Here is a 20064-nt window from a genome sequence, read left to right as displayed (position 1 = left end):
GTGTTGAATAAGTGAATATATAATTTGTGTAATTTACTCATGGCATCAGGAAGGAGAACCACAGAGTAGAAATTATCACTCACACATCCTAGAAAAAGTCACCATCCTCTCTGACATCATTCCCTAGGGACCCACCTGCATATAAGTACACTCAGCTCAAACAAAACCTTGACTCCATGTGTCAAGAACTTTAGCCAAGGAACTCTGTACTGTCTTCTGGAAGTTTCCACTGCTCTCAAACTCATATCACTTTGTGTTTAGGGTCACTAATCTTCCCAACACGTCACGGATGCTGTACTGAAGCCCACCTGAGTCTCTTAAAAATCAGTGTTCACATCATAAGAGGACTTTTTAAAAATTAGCAGGACAACCAAGCTGCAGAATAACTACCATCAAGTCATGTTTGAGGCCAAGAGAATCAATTCTGTATTTCGCCACCAAGAAATTCTTCTACTTAAACAAACTGAATCCGTTTGGAACAGAAGCTCTCTTGGCGTGTATGTTTAGCATGTTAAGGTCTGCATCATAGGAATCACCACCTTGAGAAAGTCCGTTTCTCTCTTCTAAATAATAAGGAGCTCAGTACAGGGATATCGCTGTTGCTCCTGAGTGCACTTCACTACCTGGAGATGATCTATCTTCTGTGAAGGAGCCATTATGGTCTCTGATGCATCCCCCTTTTTAGCAGCTTTTATTGATCTGCAAGCGCCCAGCCAGCCACCACACCACTACGGATATGTGTAATAAAAGCTGATACCGGCGTGCTGCCGGCACAGGAGATAAACGTCCTTTTCTGAAATGGCAACAACTCTGCTGACCCCAAAAGATGGGATGCCACCCTCCAGTTTGAAATAAACCTCTGGATTCCTATAGGTTTTAAAATAAGCATTTATGACAAGAGACGATTTACTAGGGTAAAGGCGACCCTCCATTTTATAAAACTCGCATTGCTGCATAGATCACTTATACTTTTTATAATCAGCTTTTACAATTAATCTAGCTCTTCAAAATGCAAGTTCAGTGTTTAGTACCCAATGGTTACTACTGAATGTACAATCTGAATTTTGGTCTATGGTGCTTTATGCAACTTAGGCAGAGGGTTCTGGAAATCATTTTTTCTAGTTTAAACTCAGCATAGACTTAACCAATATAACTCCAGGAGATACAGTGGTCAAAGAAAATGTTTCCTTGATAAGAATCATTTATTCGGCTTAGTTACAGAGCCAAGCAATGTAGCCAGATGTATATTTGTCTGCTGAAAAACAAAAAAATTATTCTACTATCCAAATGACCCCAGTGGTCTGCCCTTAGTAAATCACATAGCTAAAGGAGAAGTTCTCAAAACCTTCCCTGTGAGATGACCAGCCTGAACGGCAGTCACTGCTGTTTGGGAAGAGAATTCACTTCCCAGTGACATGGAGAGTAAAAGCGTCTCTCATCCGTTGTCAAGCTGGGACGCAGTGGTCTTCACAAGCAAAGATGGGTTGGTTGGCCATGATGTCTTTCCATCCCCAGATCATTCTGTAGAGCATGTATGCTTTCTATGAGCAATGTTGCTCACCAGCCACAATGGGGCCAGTGCACCAGAGACTTGGAAATAAATATTGACCCTGTTTACCCAGCATCACTGACCCACGCCAGCTGGAAGTCACGAAAATTGAACTGAGGTATGAACCAGAGAGGCATTCACAAAGACACAGTCTCTATTTTCTGGCCATTATCTGGCCTAACTCTCTATGAGAAAAGATTTAAGGAAGCTTCCCTTAGTAAACAGTGGAGAGGGAAGTTTTAATAAGACAGCCTGAAGACAAGCCTGGTGATAAACACTGAGAAACTTGAGGGAATGGTCACATATGCCAGACCCAGAGGTACTCCACGATGGCGACAAGAAATGGAGATATGGGACTTCCCTAGTGGTCCAGTGGCTAAGACTCCACGCTCCCAATTCAGAGGGCCTGGGTTCAGTCCCTGGTCAGGGAACTAGACCCTGTATTCTGTAATGAAGATCCCATGCAGCCAAATAAATAAATAAATACATATTTTTTAAAAGAAAAAAAATGAAACGGACCTAGCCTTCTCTGTATCCAATATGCTGCAGTGGGAAGGACCAGACTAAGAAAAGCATGCCAAGAAGAGAAAGTGGGCAAGATCATAATGAAGAGGTCCAGTCCAGGATACGTGGACCAATCCCCACTTGAAAATCTCCTCATGTGAATCAGAGATATGGGCACTTTAAGAAAATACAAACCTTAACAAAAGAAATAAATCAAAGTTTATCATATGCATTACAGAGCAACTCACAGCAGGTTTCCTTTTAATAGTGAGTTTCCCTAGTCCAGTGAAATTATGGCTCTTTGTTAAATAAGACTTCCAGATTGACTGCACTAACGGAAATAAACCTTCATTCATCCAATAACTATGTATTAAATACCTATTATGGACCATGCATTATGCAAAACACTGCAGATAAAAGATGAATAATAAGTAGTTCAAAAATAGTCTTAAAAAGGAGGGAAACATATGGGGAAACAAAATGTCACTGGTGCTAGGAAGACGTCTGTTGTGTGACAGACAGCTAAGGAGGAAGAAGGCAATTCTCCCTGGGAGACAGAGGTGATGGAACCCAAGCAAGACTAGGAGGAGAGGCCCATGGCTGATCCCTAAACGAAAAGCAGGTGCAGGCCAGGCTGAGTTGCGGGTGGGTATAACCAGGGACCAGAGAAGGCAATGGCAGCCCACTCTAGTACTCTTGCCTGGAAAATCCCGTGGATGGAGGAGCCTGGTAGGCTGCTGTCCATGGGGTCGCTAAGAGTCGGGCACGACTGAGCGACTTCACTTTCACTTTTCACTTTCATGCATTGGAGAAGGAAATGGCAACCCACTCCAGTGTTCTTGCCTGGAGAATCCCGGGGACGGCAGAGCCTGGTGGGCTGCCGTCTATGGGGTCGCACAGAGTCGGACACAACTGGAACAACTTAGCAGCAGCAGCAGCAGCAGCATAACCAGGGACAGAGGCTCTAGGCAAAGAAAGAAGCTTCACTATCAAAGGCTCTCAAGTATCAAACAGTTTAGCCTGTTTAGAGACCAGGAGTCCTTCATCAGAGCGGGAGGAGAGCAAGCTGGAGAGAAGCAGGCAAAAGGATGAGATGGGCAGATTGCGGGCTAGGGGGTGGGGAATGGTATCAGACCTGTGAGTCCTCACACGCCAAGATGACCTTATCACGGACCTCTCATGATTGACAGGCTGGGAGGAGCCACTGAAGAATTTTGAGCAGAGTGATAACATGATTAGATTTACATTTAAGAAAAATCACTCTGAATGGAAAGCATTGACAGATGAGATTAGAGACCAGGGAATGCTACAAGAACACAGGTGATGTGGACCTCACCACAGCAGCAGTATTGGAATAGCGTGGGGAGATGGGCAGAAAAGTATCAGGAGGAAAAGTGGCTTCACTGCTCCGATGAGTAGGGCAAGAATGAAGAGATCTCTAAGGATGACTCCCAAGTTTCTGGTTTGGGCAAGTAGGGAGGCAGTGAGGTCATTTCCCGAGATGGAGGAAAATGAAAGAGCAATGCCTGGGAGAAAAAGAAAACAGGTTCTTTTGGACCTATGGAACCTCCAAGCAGAGATATGCGACAGGTGAGGTGTTTGGGTGGAGGATCTGAATGAGAGATTCCCAGTGCAATAGGTTGTGACCATCAAGGCCAAAATCGGTCATGGACGTGAGATGGCTCAAGGGGACAGGGAGGGAAAGAAAAAGAAGTGGTACCCTGGAGAGCACTCACATGGGCTGAGAAAGAAAAGCTAGTGCTGGAGAGGAGGAAAGGAACAAGCCAGAAGCAGGCCAGGAGAGGACAGTGCCCCCAAAGCCAGAGGAGGTGACATTTTCAAAGAGGAGAGGAGTGACCCCAGCATGGGAGTTGGAGAAAAACCCAGTGGCTAGGGCCTCAAAGTGCACTGAGGGTGAAAAAGACGAGAAAGCCAGGCGAGGAGAGAGGCCACACCTGGAAAGAACAAGGGCCGAGCAAGATGAACCTCTGTTTTGTGTTAACACATTCCTGGAGGAGGAAGCAAGGGGAAGAGGTTGAAGACACAGAGGCCAGCCCTTCCCAAAGTCATTCATCTCAGGAAGGGCAGGAAGAGCATCCTTACAGAGCACGATGAATGAAGCAGCTCATCCATATGGGACCTGGAGATGCAGGCCTGCCCAGAGCTTCACATGTGCATCTCTTCAGCCCCGTGGTTACTGAAATATGAGCGTGAAAGTTATTCTGCTCCAATGCCCCTGAAATCCCCTGGGACTTTCATGACCGCCCCCCCGCCCACCCCACCCCCTAGTAACTTCAGGTCCAGCTCTGGTGCTTGAAAAGCATTATCAGGTGAAAATGGGACCCCTGCTGCAATTCTGATGGGCCTGTCCCGTTCCAGCTGGAGCTCGTATGGCATGGGAACATACCACTGCTCCTGGCTGAAGTCACCCACACAATTCTAAGAATATAATTCTGACTCCTTCCTACCAGTTCTCAGCTTTTCCTTTCCTAGCTCATCTGAGATCCTCCTGTGGGGTCCGCAGGCCTTCCCAGGGGCTCGTGCTCACTCTCTGGTGGGCTGTGCTCTCTGTCTCCATGCCTTGACTACTAATCTTCAGTGTCTGATTAGGTCCATTGGAGGGAGGGCTTTGCTTTAACTTTCTGGCCTTAGAGCGCTGGGTTTTTCTCCACAAGCTGCAGGAAACCCGCAAAGCAAGGAGTGATGTGCACATTCGTCTCTATCTCAGAAATAAGCCATTTTAAAGCCTTGGCTTCCTCTTCTTACACCACATCAGAAGGGGGGAAAACATGACTTTATCCTTCCTATCCCCAGGAGCAACTCTCAGTGCACACCGTTGGTTAAGGGTTACCTGATTCTCCTCTTTGTTACTACTTACAAAAGTCAGTCACAGACTGACTCAAAGTTTTCCAAGAATTTTCTTTAAAGAACCTGCCTCCTGAACACTGAACAGTAGAGTCTGAATAAAACGTGAACTTTTTTTGATCAGAACAGCAACAATCTTTCAAATAGCTTCAGTGTGCATGCATACGTGTGTCCCATTTGCCTCAGATCTGTTTGTTGTTGTTGTTTTAAGAAATAAAATATTAATATCACAGATGATTTGAAAGCTCCATACCAATTCCATTTCCTTCCTTGTCCTGAGGAAGATAAACATCATCCTTCATTTTGGGTTTTTCGGTCACATACATATTTTTATAAAAACAAATAACCATATCTCATGTTATCCGATCTGTTTTTGAGTTTCATATAAATGGCATCATTTCATTCTGCACCCTGATCCTTTCACTCCAATTTTATCTTTCCCCACTTGGAAACACGTAGGTCTAGTAGATGTCTTCTAAATATACAGTGGTATTTTCCATCATATGAACAAACCATACCTATTATCCATGTCCCTGTTAACAATGAACAGAAGTTTTTCCTTTTTGTTTACTTAGTTATTTTATTATGATAAGACAGTGCTGCCGTGGTGACCCCTGGATGTGTTCCATGGACTCATGAGTGTGCACAGCCTGGGGCAGAAGTGTCAGGAGACAGGGCAGGTGTGTCCCCAGCCTCACAAGGTAGCGTCTATTGCTGCATTGAGTAGCATACAGCAGCGCAGGAGCCCAGAGCTTCTTTAAGGTAAAGACAAGCCTACCCCATCCAGGTCTACAAAACACTCCAGAGCCTTGGGGAATAAGAGTTGTGTCTGCCTAAATAGAACTGCTATTACAAAGATGAAGAGAAATGGAGGGCAAATCTGAATGAGAGATTGCTCTAAAGCAAATAAAGTGTCCAACAGAGAGAGCTTCAGAATATAGAACAGCAGGGCATTTTCAAACGCAGGAAATGATATAAATTTATGAAGATGACCTAATATAAAGTAAATTGCCTTTTCTTGGCAAAATACTTGGATGCCAAAAAAATCAATTGAAATAATTCAGATTCTGCAGGCCCCCATAAAAGCAGCAAATCTGTCAAACTTCTCTGAATGCCAACAGCAACCTCTGCTCAGAATAAACATCACCTGTAGAAGATTCCTAGTGACTCCTAGAATGGGCCTTTAAACATCATCTCTATGTATACAGATTTACAAAAAATAAACTTTTTTCATCCTTAAATCACCTGTGTGTTGCCTGACATATTTATACTTGTTGGTATTTTTAAATATTGCTGAACAGAGTATCTCTGATATGATTTCTTAAAATCTGAGAGCAATAGCTGCTTTTTGGGAGAAGGACTAGGTGTCTGGGGGACAAATGTGGGTGGAACGCAGACTCAACAAGTATTACCTTGTCACTATTAATTAATCACTTTTAACTGAGGCTCAGACTTCATTTTATCAACCCACAGATAACCTAAGTACATCTTAGGACCAGCTGTCCACTTTTTGGCAAAACTTCCCCTAATTGCTCTAGAACTCAAGAATCACTCAGGACCTCAGCACATAAATCTCTCAAAGAACCAAACCTGGATCTCCAAAACATACAAACAGCCCATCCAGCTCTATATCAAAAGAACAAACACCCAATCCAAAAATGGGAAGAAAATCTAAACGGACATTTCTCCAAAGAAGACACACAGATGGCCAAAATGCACATGAAAAGATGCTTATGAACATCACTAATTATCAGAGAAATGCAAATCAAAACTACAATGAGGTTACCACCTCACACTGGTCAGAACGGCCCTCATCAAAAAAAAAAGTCTACAAACAAATGCTGGAGAGGGTGTGGAGAAAAGGGAATCCTCCTACACTGTTGGTAGCATGTAAATTGGCATGTAAAACAGCATGAAGGCCCCTTTACAAACTGAAAATAGAGTTACCATATGATCCAGTAATCCCACTCCTGGGCACATATCTGTATAAAACCATAATCTGAAATGATACATGTACCCCATTGTCCACTGCAGCACTATTTACAATAGCCAAGACACGGAAGCAACCTAAATGTCCAATGACAGAGGAATGGATAAAGAAGCCATGGTACGTATATATTACAGAATATTATTCAGTCATAAAAAATGAAATACTGCCATTTGCAGCAACACAGCTGGACCTAGAGATTATCATACAAAGAGAAGTCAAAGACCAGTATCATATAATGTTACTCATATGTGGAATCCAACTTTTTTTCAAACAGTTACAAATGAACTTATTTACAAAACAGAAGCAGACTTACAGACAGCAAAAACAAACGTATGGTTACCAAAGAGAAAACATGGAGGAGGGGGATAAATCAGGAGCTTGAGATGAACACAGGTACACCGTTGCACATAAGATAGATGAGCGATGTGCTGTATAGAACAGGGAACTCTATCCAATACACTGTAATAACCTATATGAGAAAAGATGAGAGGAAACGAGTCTAAGAAAGAATAAATATATGTGTACACACATATATCAGTTCAATTCAGTTCAGTCGCTCAGTCATGTCCGACTCTTTGGGACCCCATGGACCACAGCACTCCAGGCCTCCCTGTCCATCACCAACTCCCAGAGTTTACCCAAACTCATATCCATTGAGTTGGTGATGCCATCCAACCATCTCATCCTCTGTCGTCCCCTTCTCCTCCCGCCCTCGATCTTTCCCAGCATCAGGGTCTTTTCAAATGAGTCAGCTCTTTGCATGAGGTGGCCAAAGTATTGGAGTTTCAGCTTCAGCATCAGTCCTTCCAATGAACACCCAGGACTGATCTCCTTTAGGATGGACTGGTTGGATCACCTTGCAGTCCAAGGGGCTCTCAAGAGTCTTCTCCAACACCACAGTTCAAAAGCAACAATTCTTCGGCGCTCAGCTTTCTTTATAGTCCAACTCTCACATCCATACATGACCACTGGGAAAACCACAGCCTTAACTAGATGGATACATATTTATATGTGGGACTTCCCTGGTGGCTCAATGATAAAGAATCTGCCTGCCAATGCAGGAAATACAGGTACCATCCCTGGGTCTGGAAGATCCCCTGGAGGAGGAAATGGCAACCCACTCCAATATTCTTAACTGAAAAATCCCAGGGATAGAGGAGCCTGGGGGGCTACAGTCCACAGAGTCATAAAGAGTCGGACACAACTTAGTGACTAAACAACAATAATAAGTGTAACTGAATCACTCTGCTGTATGCTTAAAACTAACACAACACTGTAAATCAACTATGCTGCAATAAAATTAAAATATTTTTTTTTTAAAAAGAACTAAACTTGGGGGTTCTATTTGTCAGTCTTCTGTATACTGCCTTTTTTCTCTTTGAGGACAGGAGCTATTAATGCCTATCTCACTCAGGATCCTCCAGCCCCAAGTAATGCGCCTGAAATAGCTGGAACTCAAAAGGCATTTTTAGAATAAACACAGAGAAGTGTTCTTTACCGTACAATGGTTTTTAAATGACCCAAGGAACATATTCATTATTTTCACTTGTTTTATATACTGGTATTCTTGAAAAGTTTTGTTTAGAAAAAAGATACAATCCTCGAAGGTGTTTCAGTGGAAGGCCTATGAGGGCAGATATTTTGTCTGTTTCGTTAACTTCTATGTCTGAAACGTACCTGAGTTAGTGCCTGCACATAGTGGGCACTCAAAAAATGCGTGGAATAAATGAAGATCCTCGGTTATGAAGTATTCTACACACCAGAAATCCAGTTCCTTTCTCTATTAAGTTTCTTCATTCTTTTAATTAATTGCTTTATTTTAATTGTGGTAAAACAGAGTTAGTGATGGACAGGGAAGCCCAGCAAGCTGCAGACCACGGTGTCCCAAACAGTCAGACACGACTGAGTGACTGAACTGATATGTAATGTAAAATCGATCATATTAAGCACTTTTAAGAATACAGTTCTGCAAACTATGGACACCAAGGGGGAAATGAAGAGTGGGGTGAATTGGGGGATTGGGATTGACATGTATACACTACTGGTACTATCTATAAAACAGAGAACTAATGAAAACCTACTGTACAGCACAAGAAACTCTACTCAGTGCTCTGTGGTAACCTAAACGGGAAGGAAATCCAAAAAAGAGGGGATATGTGTGTAGATATAGCTGATCCACTTTGCTGTACAGCAGAAACTGATCCAACATTGTAAAGTAACTATACTTCAATAAAAATCAATAATAAAAAAGAGTACAGTTCTGTACTTTTAGTACATTAAGTACATCCATATTGTCATGCAACCAACACGACCTTTCTCCATCAAGGTTTTAGATTTTTTAACCTCAATCTGCAACATGGCATTTTAAATCATCAGAAAGAGAGATGGTCAGTTTTTATTACACAGCCCTACATTGGAACAAAATTAGCTGCTTCGTTTTCCACCTCTTCCTTTTACACACTAGCGCCCAGCCATGATCCTTTCTGCAACATCTCCATCTCTCTCAATTTGCTCTTTCTTCCCCCTGCCTCACCCTGCTTTCTTTTACCTCTCTTTTACCTTCTCTCAACCATTTGCCCATTATTTACCCTCTGTCACCTACATTTAACTTTCTCATCAAATGTGAAAGGGATTGACATTCATACAATCCAAACCCACTCTTTCATACATGAGGAAACAAAGTCCTTTAAAAGAATGTATGTGAAGATCATGGCATCCTGTCCCATCACTTCCTGGCAAATAGATGGGGAAGCAGTGGCAACAGTGTCAGACTTTATTTTTTGGGCTCCAAAATCACCACAGATAGTGACTGCAGCCATGAAATTAAAAGACGCTTACTCCTTGGAAGGAAAGTTATGACCAACCTAGATATCATATTAAAAAGCAGAGACATTACTTTGCTGACAAAGATCCATATAGTCAAAGGTAAGGTTTTTCCAGTAGTCATGTATGGATATGAGAGTTGAACTATAAAGAAAGCTGAATGCCAAAGAATTGATGCTTTTGAACTGTGGTGTTGGAGAAAACTCTTGAGAGTCCCTTGGACTACAAGGAGATCCAACCAGTCAATCCTAACCTAAAAGAAATCAGTCCTGAATATTCATTGGAAGGACTGATGCTGAAGCTCCAATACTTTGACCACCTGATGTGAAGAAGTGACTCATTAGAAAAGATCCTGATGGTGGGATAGATTGAGGGTGGTAGGAGAAGGGGACGACAGAGGATGAGGTGGTTGGATGGCATCACAGACTCGACTGACAGGAGTTTGAGCAAGCTCCCAGAGTTGGTGATGGACAGGGAAGCCTGGCGTGCTGCAGTCCACAGGGTCTCAGAGAGTTGGACACAACTGAGCGACTGAACTGACAGACAGACTGATGCATTGTCTCAAATACAGCAGACGTCCAATCAAGACGTTAGAATAAATGCGCTGTCCGCTCATCCACCAACTCATGCACAGCCTTCTCTCTGTGTGTATTTCTGGGGGTAAGGAGTTATAAAAGTATCTGTATCTGAATGAACACTGTGACTCTACTATCCAATGTCTAGACATATACATGTGTGTGGGGTGGGGGTGTGTGGGGGTGGGGGTGGGTGTGTGTGTGAAGAGTCTAATCCAGAGTGTGTTTAGGATTCTGCCTAAAGGCCTAGGATTACCTACTAATAGCAAAGAGGGAGAAAATATTTTTAACTGACAATCCAAAGTGGAATATAGAATCGATCCTCTAATTGATCCTTACCAACCCTACAGTAAAAGAATAAATAAACTGACCTCTGCAACAGAAATAAGGCTCTTGACTTCATTGGCTCAATAAGATGAGCTCACCCCTGAGTTCCCTGACCAGATGACTCCTGATCCAGTTGAAACAGACGTGACCTCCTGCAAAAGAGCCTGATCCGCTCACACATGACAACGAACTTGGGAAACCGTGAGCTGGAGTGTAAGCTCCTTGAGGACAAGAACCACATGATGACTTTGTTCTCCCCCAGCACACATGTAACATACATGCATGGAGATGCACGCCTTATACAGACATCATGGGTTTTGTATGTATATGCCTGTGAGCAGGTAAAGCCTCCAGATATTATGAAACCAAAACTAATAGAACTATTTATTCTTTGGGCTTATTGTTTCATCTTCCCCTTTGTGCTTATCAAGGACAAAGACATTTCATATCATTCACTACTGCATGTTATATTATACACTGATTAGCTCATTAGGTGTTATTTTCATTTCATCTGTATTTATTTATTATCTCTCTCCACTGCCCACCCTACCATGGAATATAAGCTTCTCCACAATGCCCAGCCTCTAGACTCTCAATAAATATTTGTGGAATGAATGTGTATGTCATTCATTTCTATAATCTCAGCATCTACCACAGTGAAAAAAAAGAGAAAGAAATACTCAAAAATTACAGCACAAAAGGTGGATGAAATTCTGTTGACGGGTCTCAAGGCAAGATGAAATGTTTTGCTTTGCAATGACCTTCCTCTCAGTGCTAAGCTGAAGACTTCCAGCAGGTCTCACATTTATGAACTCTAAATTACTTCCTGTTTTTTTGTCTCTTTGAAAGAGCAAGTTTATTTTTATTGAAGAATGGTTGATTTACAAAGTCACGTTAGTTTCAGGTAAACAGCAAAATAACCCTATTTTTTTTTAATTTGAGGAATCAATACCCCAGTCTCTTTTCCACCCACCCCCGCCCCAATAGACTCTATGGCAACAGTAGAGTGGAGTGGGTAAGTCTTCAAACCCAGAGCCAGAATTCAAAGCCTGACACCTTCATTTTCTTATCATGAGAATGTGACAAGTTAATGGAGCTTTGTGTGTCAGTTTCCTCAGCTGTAGAATAGAGATAAATAATAAAAATACCCACCTCAGCACAGTATCATGAAGAATAAGTTAGCTAATAAACGTAAAACTCTTAGAAGAGTACCTGGTCATCAAGTTTAATCACTATTAGTCAAATAGTAATACTATTAATAAATAGCAATACTACTAATAAATAGTAATACTATTACTTCAGCTGAGCGCCGAAGAAGTGATGTTTTTGAACTATGGTGTTGGAGAAGACTCCTGAGAGTCCCTTGGACTGCAAGGAAATCCAACCAGTCCATCCTAAAGGAAATCAGTCCTGAATATTCATTGGAAGGACTGATGTTGAAGCTGAAACTCCAATACTTTTTGGCCACCTGATGCAAAGAGCTGACTCATTTGAAAAGACCCTGATGCTGGGAAAGATTGAAGGCAGGAGGAGAAGGGGATGACAGAGGCTGAGATGGTTGGATGGCAACACCGACTCAATGGACATGAGTCTGAGTAAACTCCGGGAGTTGATGATGGACAAGGGAGGCCTGGCGTGCTGCAGTCCATGGGGTCGCAAAGTCGGACACAACTGAGCAACTGAATCGAACTGAACTGAAATACTATTACTATCTGAAATGATGGCCATTAGCCACATATGGCTGTTGAGCATCTGTAATGCGACCAAGGAAGTGATTTTTAAATTTATTTAAGTATGATTATTTTCAGTTTAAACAGACACATGTGGCTGGTGGCCACCCCATGGGCAGCACTGCTGCAGGGGATCTCAGCTCACAAGCTCCTGAATGCGGTCCTCACCTGCTCTCCAGCTCCTGGTCTGCTCCTCTCCCTCGCCCCATAAATCAACACTCACAAGGCCCAACAGCAGGGTCGCTCGCACCCCAAGGCTGTGCCTGTGCTGGCCTCTTTGCCTGAAATGCCCTTCCTCCCCATCCACCTCCAAACTTCCTGAAGATCTTGTTCAGATTTCATTTCCTCAGGGCAACTCTCCCCAACTCCCTCCCACCTGACCTCATCCCACTGCCAACACAATGAAGCGTCACCTTCTCTGGGTTTCTCTGCATCTGTTTCTGTCATTCTCGTTATCCCAGACTCGTCACTTACTCTATGTGATACTAACAGAATGATGGGAATTCTAAGGACCAGTCTCTCTTTGTTCCAGTGATATTTGCTAATACCTGTGCAATAAATACTTGCTGAGTCCATTATTAATCTGTGAATATGTACAAGGTTTTATTAACACAAACTTCAGAACACTGACTACCACTCCATAATTACTTAGGTCAAGTTCTCCTATAAAGCCTATTTTCAAAGAATAAGGAAGTTCTTAGCATGTCAGCTGAAGGTCTACTGATTTCAAGGCGTATCAACATAACATTTCAGTACTAACCAAAGAATCTGAATCTTCTCTGGAACAAACTCCTACCTGTGTTTGCTCCTTCTAACAGTCTGGAAGTCTCTAGGATTTCAGAAACTGATCCTGCCATTTATCTGTCCCCAGTGCTCACAGTGACTTACCAGGAAGACACAGATGAAATTGAAAAGAAAGAAGACAAGAGGACCTGATTGTAGACACAGATGGGAATTCAAGGGTAAGTGATCTTTGCTACATCCTCTACTCAAATCCTACCCTCAAGAAGGAAAAAATTAAAATCTTGTCTAACATGAAAAATAACAATTGTGGGTGATATGTGTCTATTCATTGACATGTGTTATCCAAAACTGCATTGTGTTGCTCTTACTCCTTAGCAAAGCTTTTGCTCAAGAAATCTCCCTTGTTAAATTATGAAGCCTCTGTTGCAATATTAAACTGCCCTGAGAGTCACACTGGTTCTTTTTTCCTATCACAATTTTCTGACTAATCCTTCATTTGGATTCCCACACAGTGTTCCAGCAATTAGAATAAGCTTTTGATGGATACTTTTCTGGGAACCTAATCGGTATGAGTTATTTCCCAAGTACCATGCATCGGGTGGATGTATTTTACAAATGATTATCTTTCCTGCCCTCCAGGAACTTAAGGTTCAATAAGACAAACAAATAAATACAGAGTGATCAGAAACGTCTTCCTGTGGGCACAGTCATGTCAGCTGGGCAAGAAACGGATTTCAGAAAGCATATGAATCCAAAGGACTTTGTCTTCAAATCAGATATAGATTTGATTTTTTTTCCTTTTAAATTATGTGGTATTATTTTTAAATGCACAAACATTTCTAATGTAATGAACATTGACTTAATAAATGATTGAGTTCTTTAGGACTCTAGGATAAATCTCTAATGTTCACATAATATTGACATATTTTACATAGTCTTTTTCCTGACTTCCCTTCCCCCTGCCCAACACATATCTCCAGAATTTTAATCTAAGATGCTTCCCAAAAAACCAAAGGTCTAAGACTGCTAATAAACACCGTGAGGTAAATATCTTTCTCTAAGATGTCTTAAATTTAAACGAAAGATATCAATTTATTTTTTTATTTTTTAACTTCCTGCTAAAATCTGCACATCTAGGAAGATCATTCTGCACGCTATTAGAACTGCTTGTGAATTCTCCTAACATAAGACGCACTTATTTCCACAGTATGTCCATCACTGCTGAGAAAAAGCAGATCTGGCTTTCAAAGATTATGTTTTGAGATTAAAAATAAAGATAGTGACCTTAAGTTTTTCAAGATTTGTAAGTATGGTATGCTATCTATCTCAGTAAGACCTAACAAGAATGTCAAATGGATAGAAATGGCCATGGTAAGCAGGTGCTTGCAGCTGACAGTGACTGCTGTATTTTGGGTGATGGGAAACAGTGTTTCCATTAGTTCAAGTGAAATACAATGCCCTGCCAACTCGAGGTATCAGTGTATTCAATCCCCCTGCTGTGCCCTGTCCATTTTCTGTTGCTTCAATTCAAAAACCTGTCCATACAAAGTCAAAATGTTGTACATTCTTCCCCTATTCCTTTCCCTGTCGCTGTGTTTCCAGCTTCACCGGAAGAACATGTCGCTATGGTAACCAATCCCTCTGGTGCACAGACCAAGTCAACCTTTCTAGTCCGATTGCCAAGCAGAGCAACAGGGAGTCAAAGCTCTCAATGGAACTACCAGAAGTCATGAATTCCAGCCCCCCTTTACTCACTGGGGTTAACCAATATCAGGCAGAAGGATACCAGTCTTGTTCCACAAGCTGTTCAAGAAAGAAAATTCAAGAATGTCCTTCAGCAAGTCTTACCAGTGGTTATCGTTATTAACATGAATCCTTCCTCACATTTCAGCTAACTTCCTATCATTCCAATTTTAATGAAAGCAGAAAATGACACATAAAGTAACATTTTCCTGAATCTGAGAATTTGAAAACTGTTACAAAGTCAACCATTGTCAAAATCGATTTTGCTTCCTCTTCTTTCCTGAACTCAAGATGCTCTCTTCTGCAAATCTCTAATATCCTATAGAGTTTGACAAAGTTGTAGAGCTCCAAGCAGGTCACCATACTTTACTAAGAGTCTAACCATGAAGCAGATGTGATGCTTGTAATAGTAACACATTCTTAACAAAATCATCTAAAATCCCTAGTCATTCTACAGAAGATGCAGACAAATACTAAGATGGATTCTCTTTCTGAACCTACCCCCCTAAATCTGAATGGCCACTCAAACTATACCCACTGTTTGTCTTTCTTAAAAAACTGACTTTTTTTTTTCAAATTAATAGTTGTTTTTTCTGATCCACTTCAACATTTTAACAAATCAAAGAACATGTTTTCACATACAAGATTTTAAAATAGCAGCAACCCTGCACTGTAATTATTGACATTAGGAAAAACTACCTCATATGGTAGCCACAAAGACTTTTCAGACAACAACATTGTTTTCACCTTGGTATTACCATTTAACAGTTGAAGAAAGTGAAGGGGGTGGGAGGAACCCATGAAATTGCACCACAACTTCCAGGGTGCAGCTATCATTAATGCATATTCCAGCATGCATAGTCCCTTCTTCAAAGCACTATTAATATACATCCAAACAATATTTCAGTGGGCTAATGGAGCAGGATGCTCCCCAAAGTATAAATCATGCAAGATCTACAAACGCATCAGATGAGCAGAATTTAAAAAATTTTTGTGATCATATTAAAGTATCAAGTAAATTTTTATCATTAGCAAATGCAGTTTGTTTTCTGCATTCATATACTCTGGATATGTTTTCTACAAATCTTCTGAAAATAGTATTTTTTTTTTTTCCTCTTAAGTACTCACTCTGGTGTTATGGGGTGGGGGGGACTACTTTCGTGTGCTTATTAGATCCTGCTAATATTCAGTGTGCAGGAGACATTTTTGTCAACCACTCAAAAAGACAAATCAAGAACTGTGGTGTGCTGCTACAGGTCAGCAGGCTTTGGGCTGAAATAGGGCCGGGGCTGCGATTTATTGATGTTTCTATGACTAGTGCCTGCATTATGCCGAGCAGAGTATAGCACTTCAACATTTCTGGCATGAATAAGGCCTTCTCTGTGAGATGTTTCCCCAGTTGCCTTTGATGAATCAGTGCAACACGTAAAACAAAGATTAAAACTAGGAGTCTGTCTACCCCGACATAACCCTCTTAAAGGGTTTCGTTTCTCTGTTAACCGCACAAGATTACAGATTCCCTTCCTTTTCAGAGACCACTGAAGTATCTTCCTGGGTAAAACCCCTGGACCATGAGATTCTGTCGGAATCCCATCAGGCACACGCAAGACCAAAGGCTGAGGAGGGAGAAGTAAGCCTCATTACGAGCTGTTGGGAGGCAAGATGTGGCCACTTTAAGGCTCAGCCGAGCCTGGATAACCTGACCTCCTGATACCAAGAGATCTTAGAGGCTGCGGCCGAGCGAAGGCAGGAGAGGGCAGCCGGGCCTAGAGGCGCGCGGCTCTCCGCAGCGCCGCGCCACGCCTCGCCTCCAAGCGCTTACCTTTCCGAATCAGGGCCGCGATCTCAGGGTCGAAGCCTTGTCGGTGGCACTTCCTCCAGAGGCCCATGTTGGTGGAGTTGTACTGCCGGCTGCACTCGTCGGCGGGGCTCATGGCGAAGAGTTGCCGGCGATTGCGGGCCCGGAGGAGCTTGCCCTCCCAGCGGTCCAGGCGCGAGCGGCTGGCCCGGAGTGGCAAGTTGTTGTTGTTGTTGTAAATGAAGCCGGGGTCGATCCGGCGAGTGTTGAAGGCCTTGCACCTGTCCCTGTGCTTCCTGGCGTCCGTCTCGTACCAGTGGTCTGAGCATATGGCCACGGCCAGCATGCCGAGGGCGCAGAGCGCTAGCGAGAGGCCCGTGTAGAGCAGTAACCTTCCGGCAGCCATGCCTCCGCTTCGCGGCTACACCTTGGGCATGATCCGCCGCAGCCTCTCCTTCCCTCAGCGCGCCCGGAACAAAGCTGCGGGCGGCCGAGCCGAGGAGGGAACGGCAAGGGGACTCCGCAGCGGCGCCCCTCGGCCCCTGCCTGCTGGTGAGCAGCCCAGGGACTGCAGGGGATGGGGGCGGGCAGCGTAAAAAGTTCTGATCGGGAGAGGCTCCGGCGATCCCCTGGGCGTCCTCCCGAGCAGGAGCAGCCTCTGGCGGCGCCGCGCCGGGCCAGGCCGCCTCCCGCCCCCTCCCTGCCCCGCAAGAAGCTGCTTCTCGGAACCCGCCGCGCCCGCAGCACTCAGCCGGGTTTCGGGCGACGCTGCCCTAGGGCCGGAAACTAAACACCAAGTGCTCTCTGTTGCGGTGGGACTCCTGGGCTTTCTTTGTGCAGAGTGGCGGGACCCACTCGCTTGGCTTTCTTGGGGGAGGGGTCTATCAGGAGGAGATGCTAGGCGACGGGATAAATTGAATCACCCTCGATGCGGCCGGCTAGCTCAGGAAACCTCCAGATGCCAGGGTAGGCTGCCCTGAGTCCCGCCTGGGTCTCCCTCTCAGCGCCTCTACCCTTTCTGGTCTACAAGAGAAGAAGTCTTCTCCGGATCGGGTCTTTTACCCAAAAAATTTTTAAAAATTCTGTGTCCTCTGGTCACCAGCTGGTCCTTTGCTCCTTCTGGCCAGCGCGGAGCGTTCAGAGGCGGGCTCCCAGTCGGTGCACGGTCTCGCCCGACCTTTCCCCGCGAGCTCCCGGGTCGTCTGCCTCTTGCTTCGCCATTCAGGCGGCCCCTCGGGCCGACGGTGCGGTCACCCAGACGGCGTTACCGGATGAGCCTTGGTCGGGGCTTTGCGGCGACTGGGCGGCAGCCCGCGGGAGCGAGAGGCTGGCTGCGCCGAGGAGGGTGCACCCGGCAGGGCGCACAGAGCGGGGCGCGCGGGGCTCGACGCACGGCGCCTTCAACACCATGGACAGGTCGCGCGATCGCCGCGCCCGGCCCGCCCAGCAGCCAGCCCCCAGGGCGTCATGCCGCCCCCACCACTGCCGTCTTCTTCCCGAAGTGTCCACCCGGCCACCTTCAAACCCGCCTCTCCCGCGACGCCTCCGCCTCACTTCATCGGGCTCCCGTGTAGCCCCGGGAACGTGCTGCCCGGGTGCTGCAGGTACCCAGGAAAACAACGGCTCCGGCCCTTCGACGCAATCCGCCCCCTTCTCCCGCCACCTGAACCCCGGCACTCCAGCACTCCGTCTGCTCGGTCCAGCTGGGGTCAGCCGCTCTCAGACTGCACCATTTTCTTCGCAGCCCACCCAGGGGTTGAGATGCCGGCTCACTCGGCAGCACGCAGAGAGTCGCGTCCGGCCTCGGCGTTCCACGATCCGGCTCCAGGAGCGGTGGTCGCCGAGGTGAATGGGGCGAGGGTGGGGGAGGGAGGCTGGGACTCTCAGCTCCCGGTCCCTGCCTCCTCCTCTAGCCGCGGCGGCTCCGGGACCTCGCGGTCTCGGCCGGTGCCAGGGAGCCAGAGCCCGGGCTGCGCCGGGGAGGCTCGGGAAATCGCATCGCCCGGCTGCGGGGCGCTGGAGGAAGCCGCGGCTTTGCTCTCTTGCTCGGGAGCCGGGCGCTGCAGCCTTGGCTGAAACCCACAGACGAGAACACGGAGCGCGCAGCCAAAAGCTAGTGATGTCATCCGTGCAACGTGAGCCTCATCTCTTATTTTTCTAGCATCCTTAAAGATAAAGTGCACCATTTCCCAGGCACAGGATGTCTAAGGCTTATTCTGTGACCAGGCAAGTCAATGGTGTCTGGCTAGGTATGTGCACAACCACATCCATATTTATGCACATATACATATATGTGATATGTAGCATGTTTACGGGCGTTAGTATAAATGTAAGGATGTTGCCTCCATCTCCGTTTATCTCTTTTCAGTAGTGCAAAATTCGCTTAAATAGACCAGAGTTCTTGAAAGAAAAGACTGCTTATTGCGGAGTGGGCCTTCAGAGGGACTGAGGAAGTTCCCCTGCGTCCCCGGATTCGGTCGCCTATGTCCTGGATTGTATTTGATCTTTGTTCTCCCCCAGAAAGCCGCAAGCGCTGCCCTAACCGGCTACAGGCGTTTCCACCCGGGGCCGAGCGCGTCCGCGGGTTTGTCGGCACCAGCCCGGGTCCAGCCCCACGCCAGCGCCAGACACTCCAACATACACCCACCTCCACCTCCCTCCTCAGCGGGAAAAGAAAATTGAGTGATGCTTTCTAGATGAGAGAGACAGAATTTTCCGGGGGCGGGGGCCTGAGGGTGCTTAATAGATTTTGGAAACGCCTGGGAGGCTCACGCTTTGAGGTGGTGAAGTGGGGTTAAATGACACCTCGGTTCGGGGTTTGTCCTTATCCGGGTGGTGGCTGGATTTAGGCTCTCCGAGGACTCTGGGAGGTGGCGAGGAGAGACCCCAGACCTTAAGCGAACAGGCCCCAAGCGAGCCAGCTTCATCCTCCCAACACACACCGCCCGGCTCACGTGAGATGCCGCCGCAGGGCTGGGTGCCTCCCTCCCGGGTCGAAACCTTGGGTTCTCCGCTCTAAGGCTCACCCCTCATTTTCACTCTCATTCCAAAGCCGAAAGCCCGGACTGCCGACTGAAGGGCTGCCCTGGGGAATCAGAGAGGGTCTGGCACCCTGCTTTGCACAACTGGGCCGGCGAGCCAAAATGAGCGCACCTCCACCATATTCTTTTTGTCTTTTTTCCTAGCTTCCTGCATTCTGAATATCTCGAACGAGGCGTTTCAGTGCCATCTAGTGGGGGAGGGGCGTGCCTCTCTTTTGGTCCCTGATGCTGCAATGGGACTTGGTGAAGCGCCCGCAGAGCCTGAGGATGTCCGCTTAGGTCCTTGGGTGTCCGCTTAGGTCCTTGGGTGTCCGGCTGTCTGCGCGCTGCAGCATGCAGCATGCCCCCGCCCCCAGCCCGCTCCGGCCACATCCC

The 20064-nt window shown here is 45.5% G+C and overlaps 1 protein-coding gene across 2 annotated transcripts in view; it reads right to left on the bottom strand.

Annotated features, from left to right (window-relative positions):
* The window catches only part of TMEM178B (transmembrane protein 178B), a 404469-nt gene extending 386744 nt beyond the window's left edge, over nt 1-17725 (bottom strand). For both annotated transcript variants that reach the window (XM_069588576.1, XM_069588577.1), the window contains exon 1: nt 16673-17725. In XM_069588576.1, the coding sequence (XP_069444677.1) occupies nt 16673-17054 (382 nt within the window). In that variant the 5' untranslated portion in view covers nt 17055-17725. The remainder of the gene's footprint in view (nt 1-16672) is intronic.
* Nucleotides 17726-20064: the final 2339 nt, after the last annotated feature.

Source organism: Ovis canadensis, chromosome 4 (assembly GCF_042477335.2).
Source record: "Ovis canadensis isolate MfBH-ARS-UI-01 breed Bighorn chromosome 4, ARS-UI_OviCan_v2, whole genome shotgun sequence".
NCBI lineage: Eukaryota > Metazoa > Chordata > Mammalia > Artiodactyla > Bovidae > Ovis > Ovis canadensis.
The sequence above is the reverse complement of the archived record's forward strand: the minus strand, read 5'-3'. Positions and strand labels throughout refer to the sequence as shown.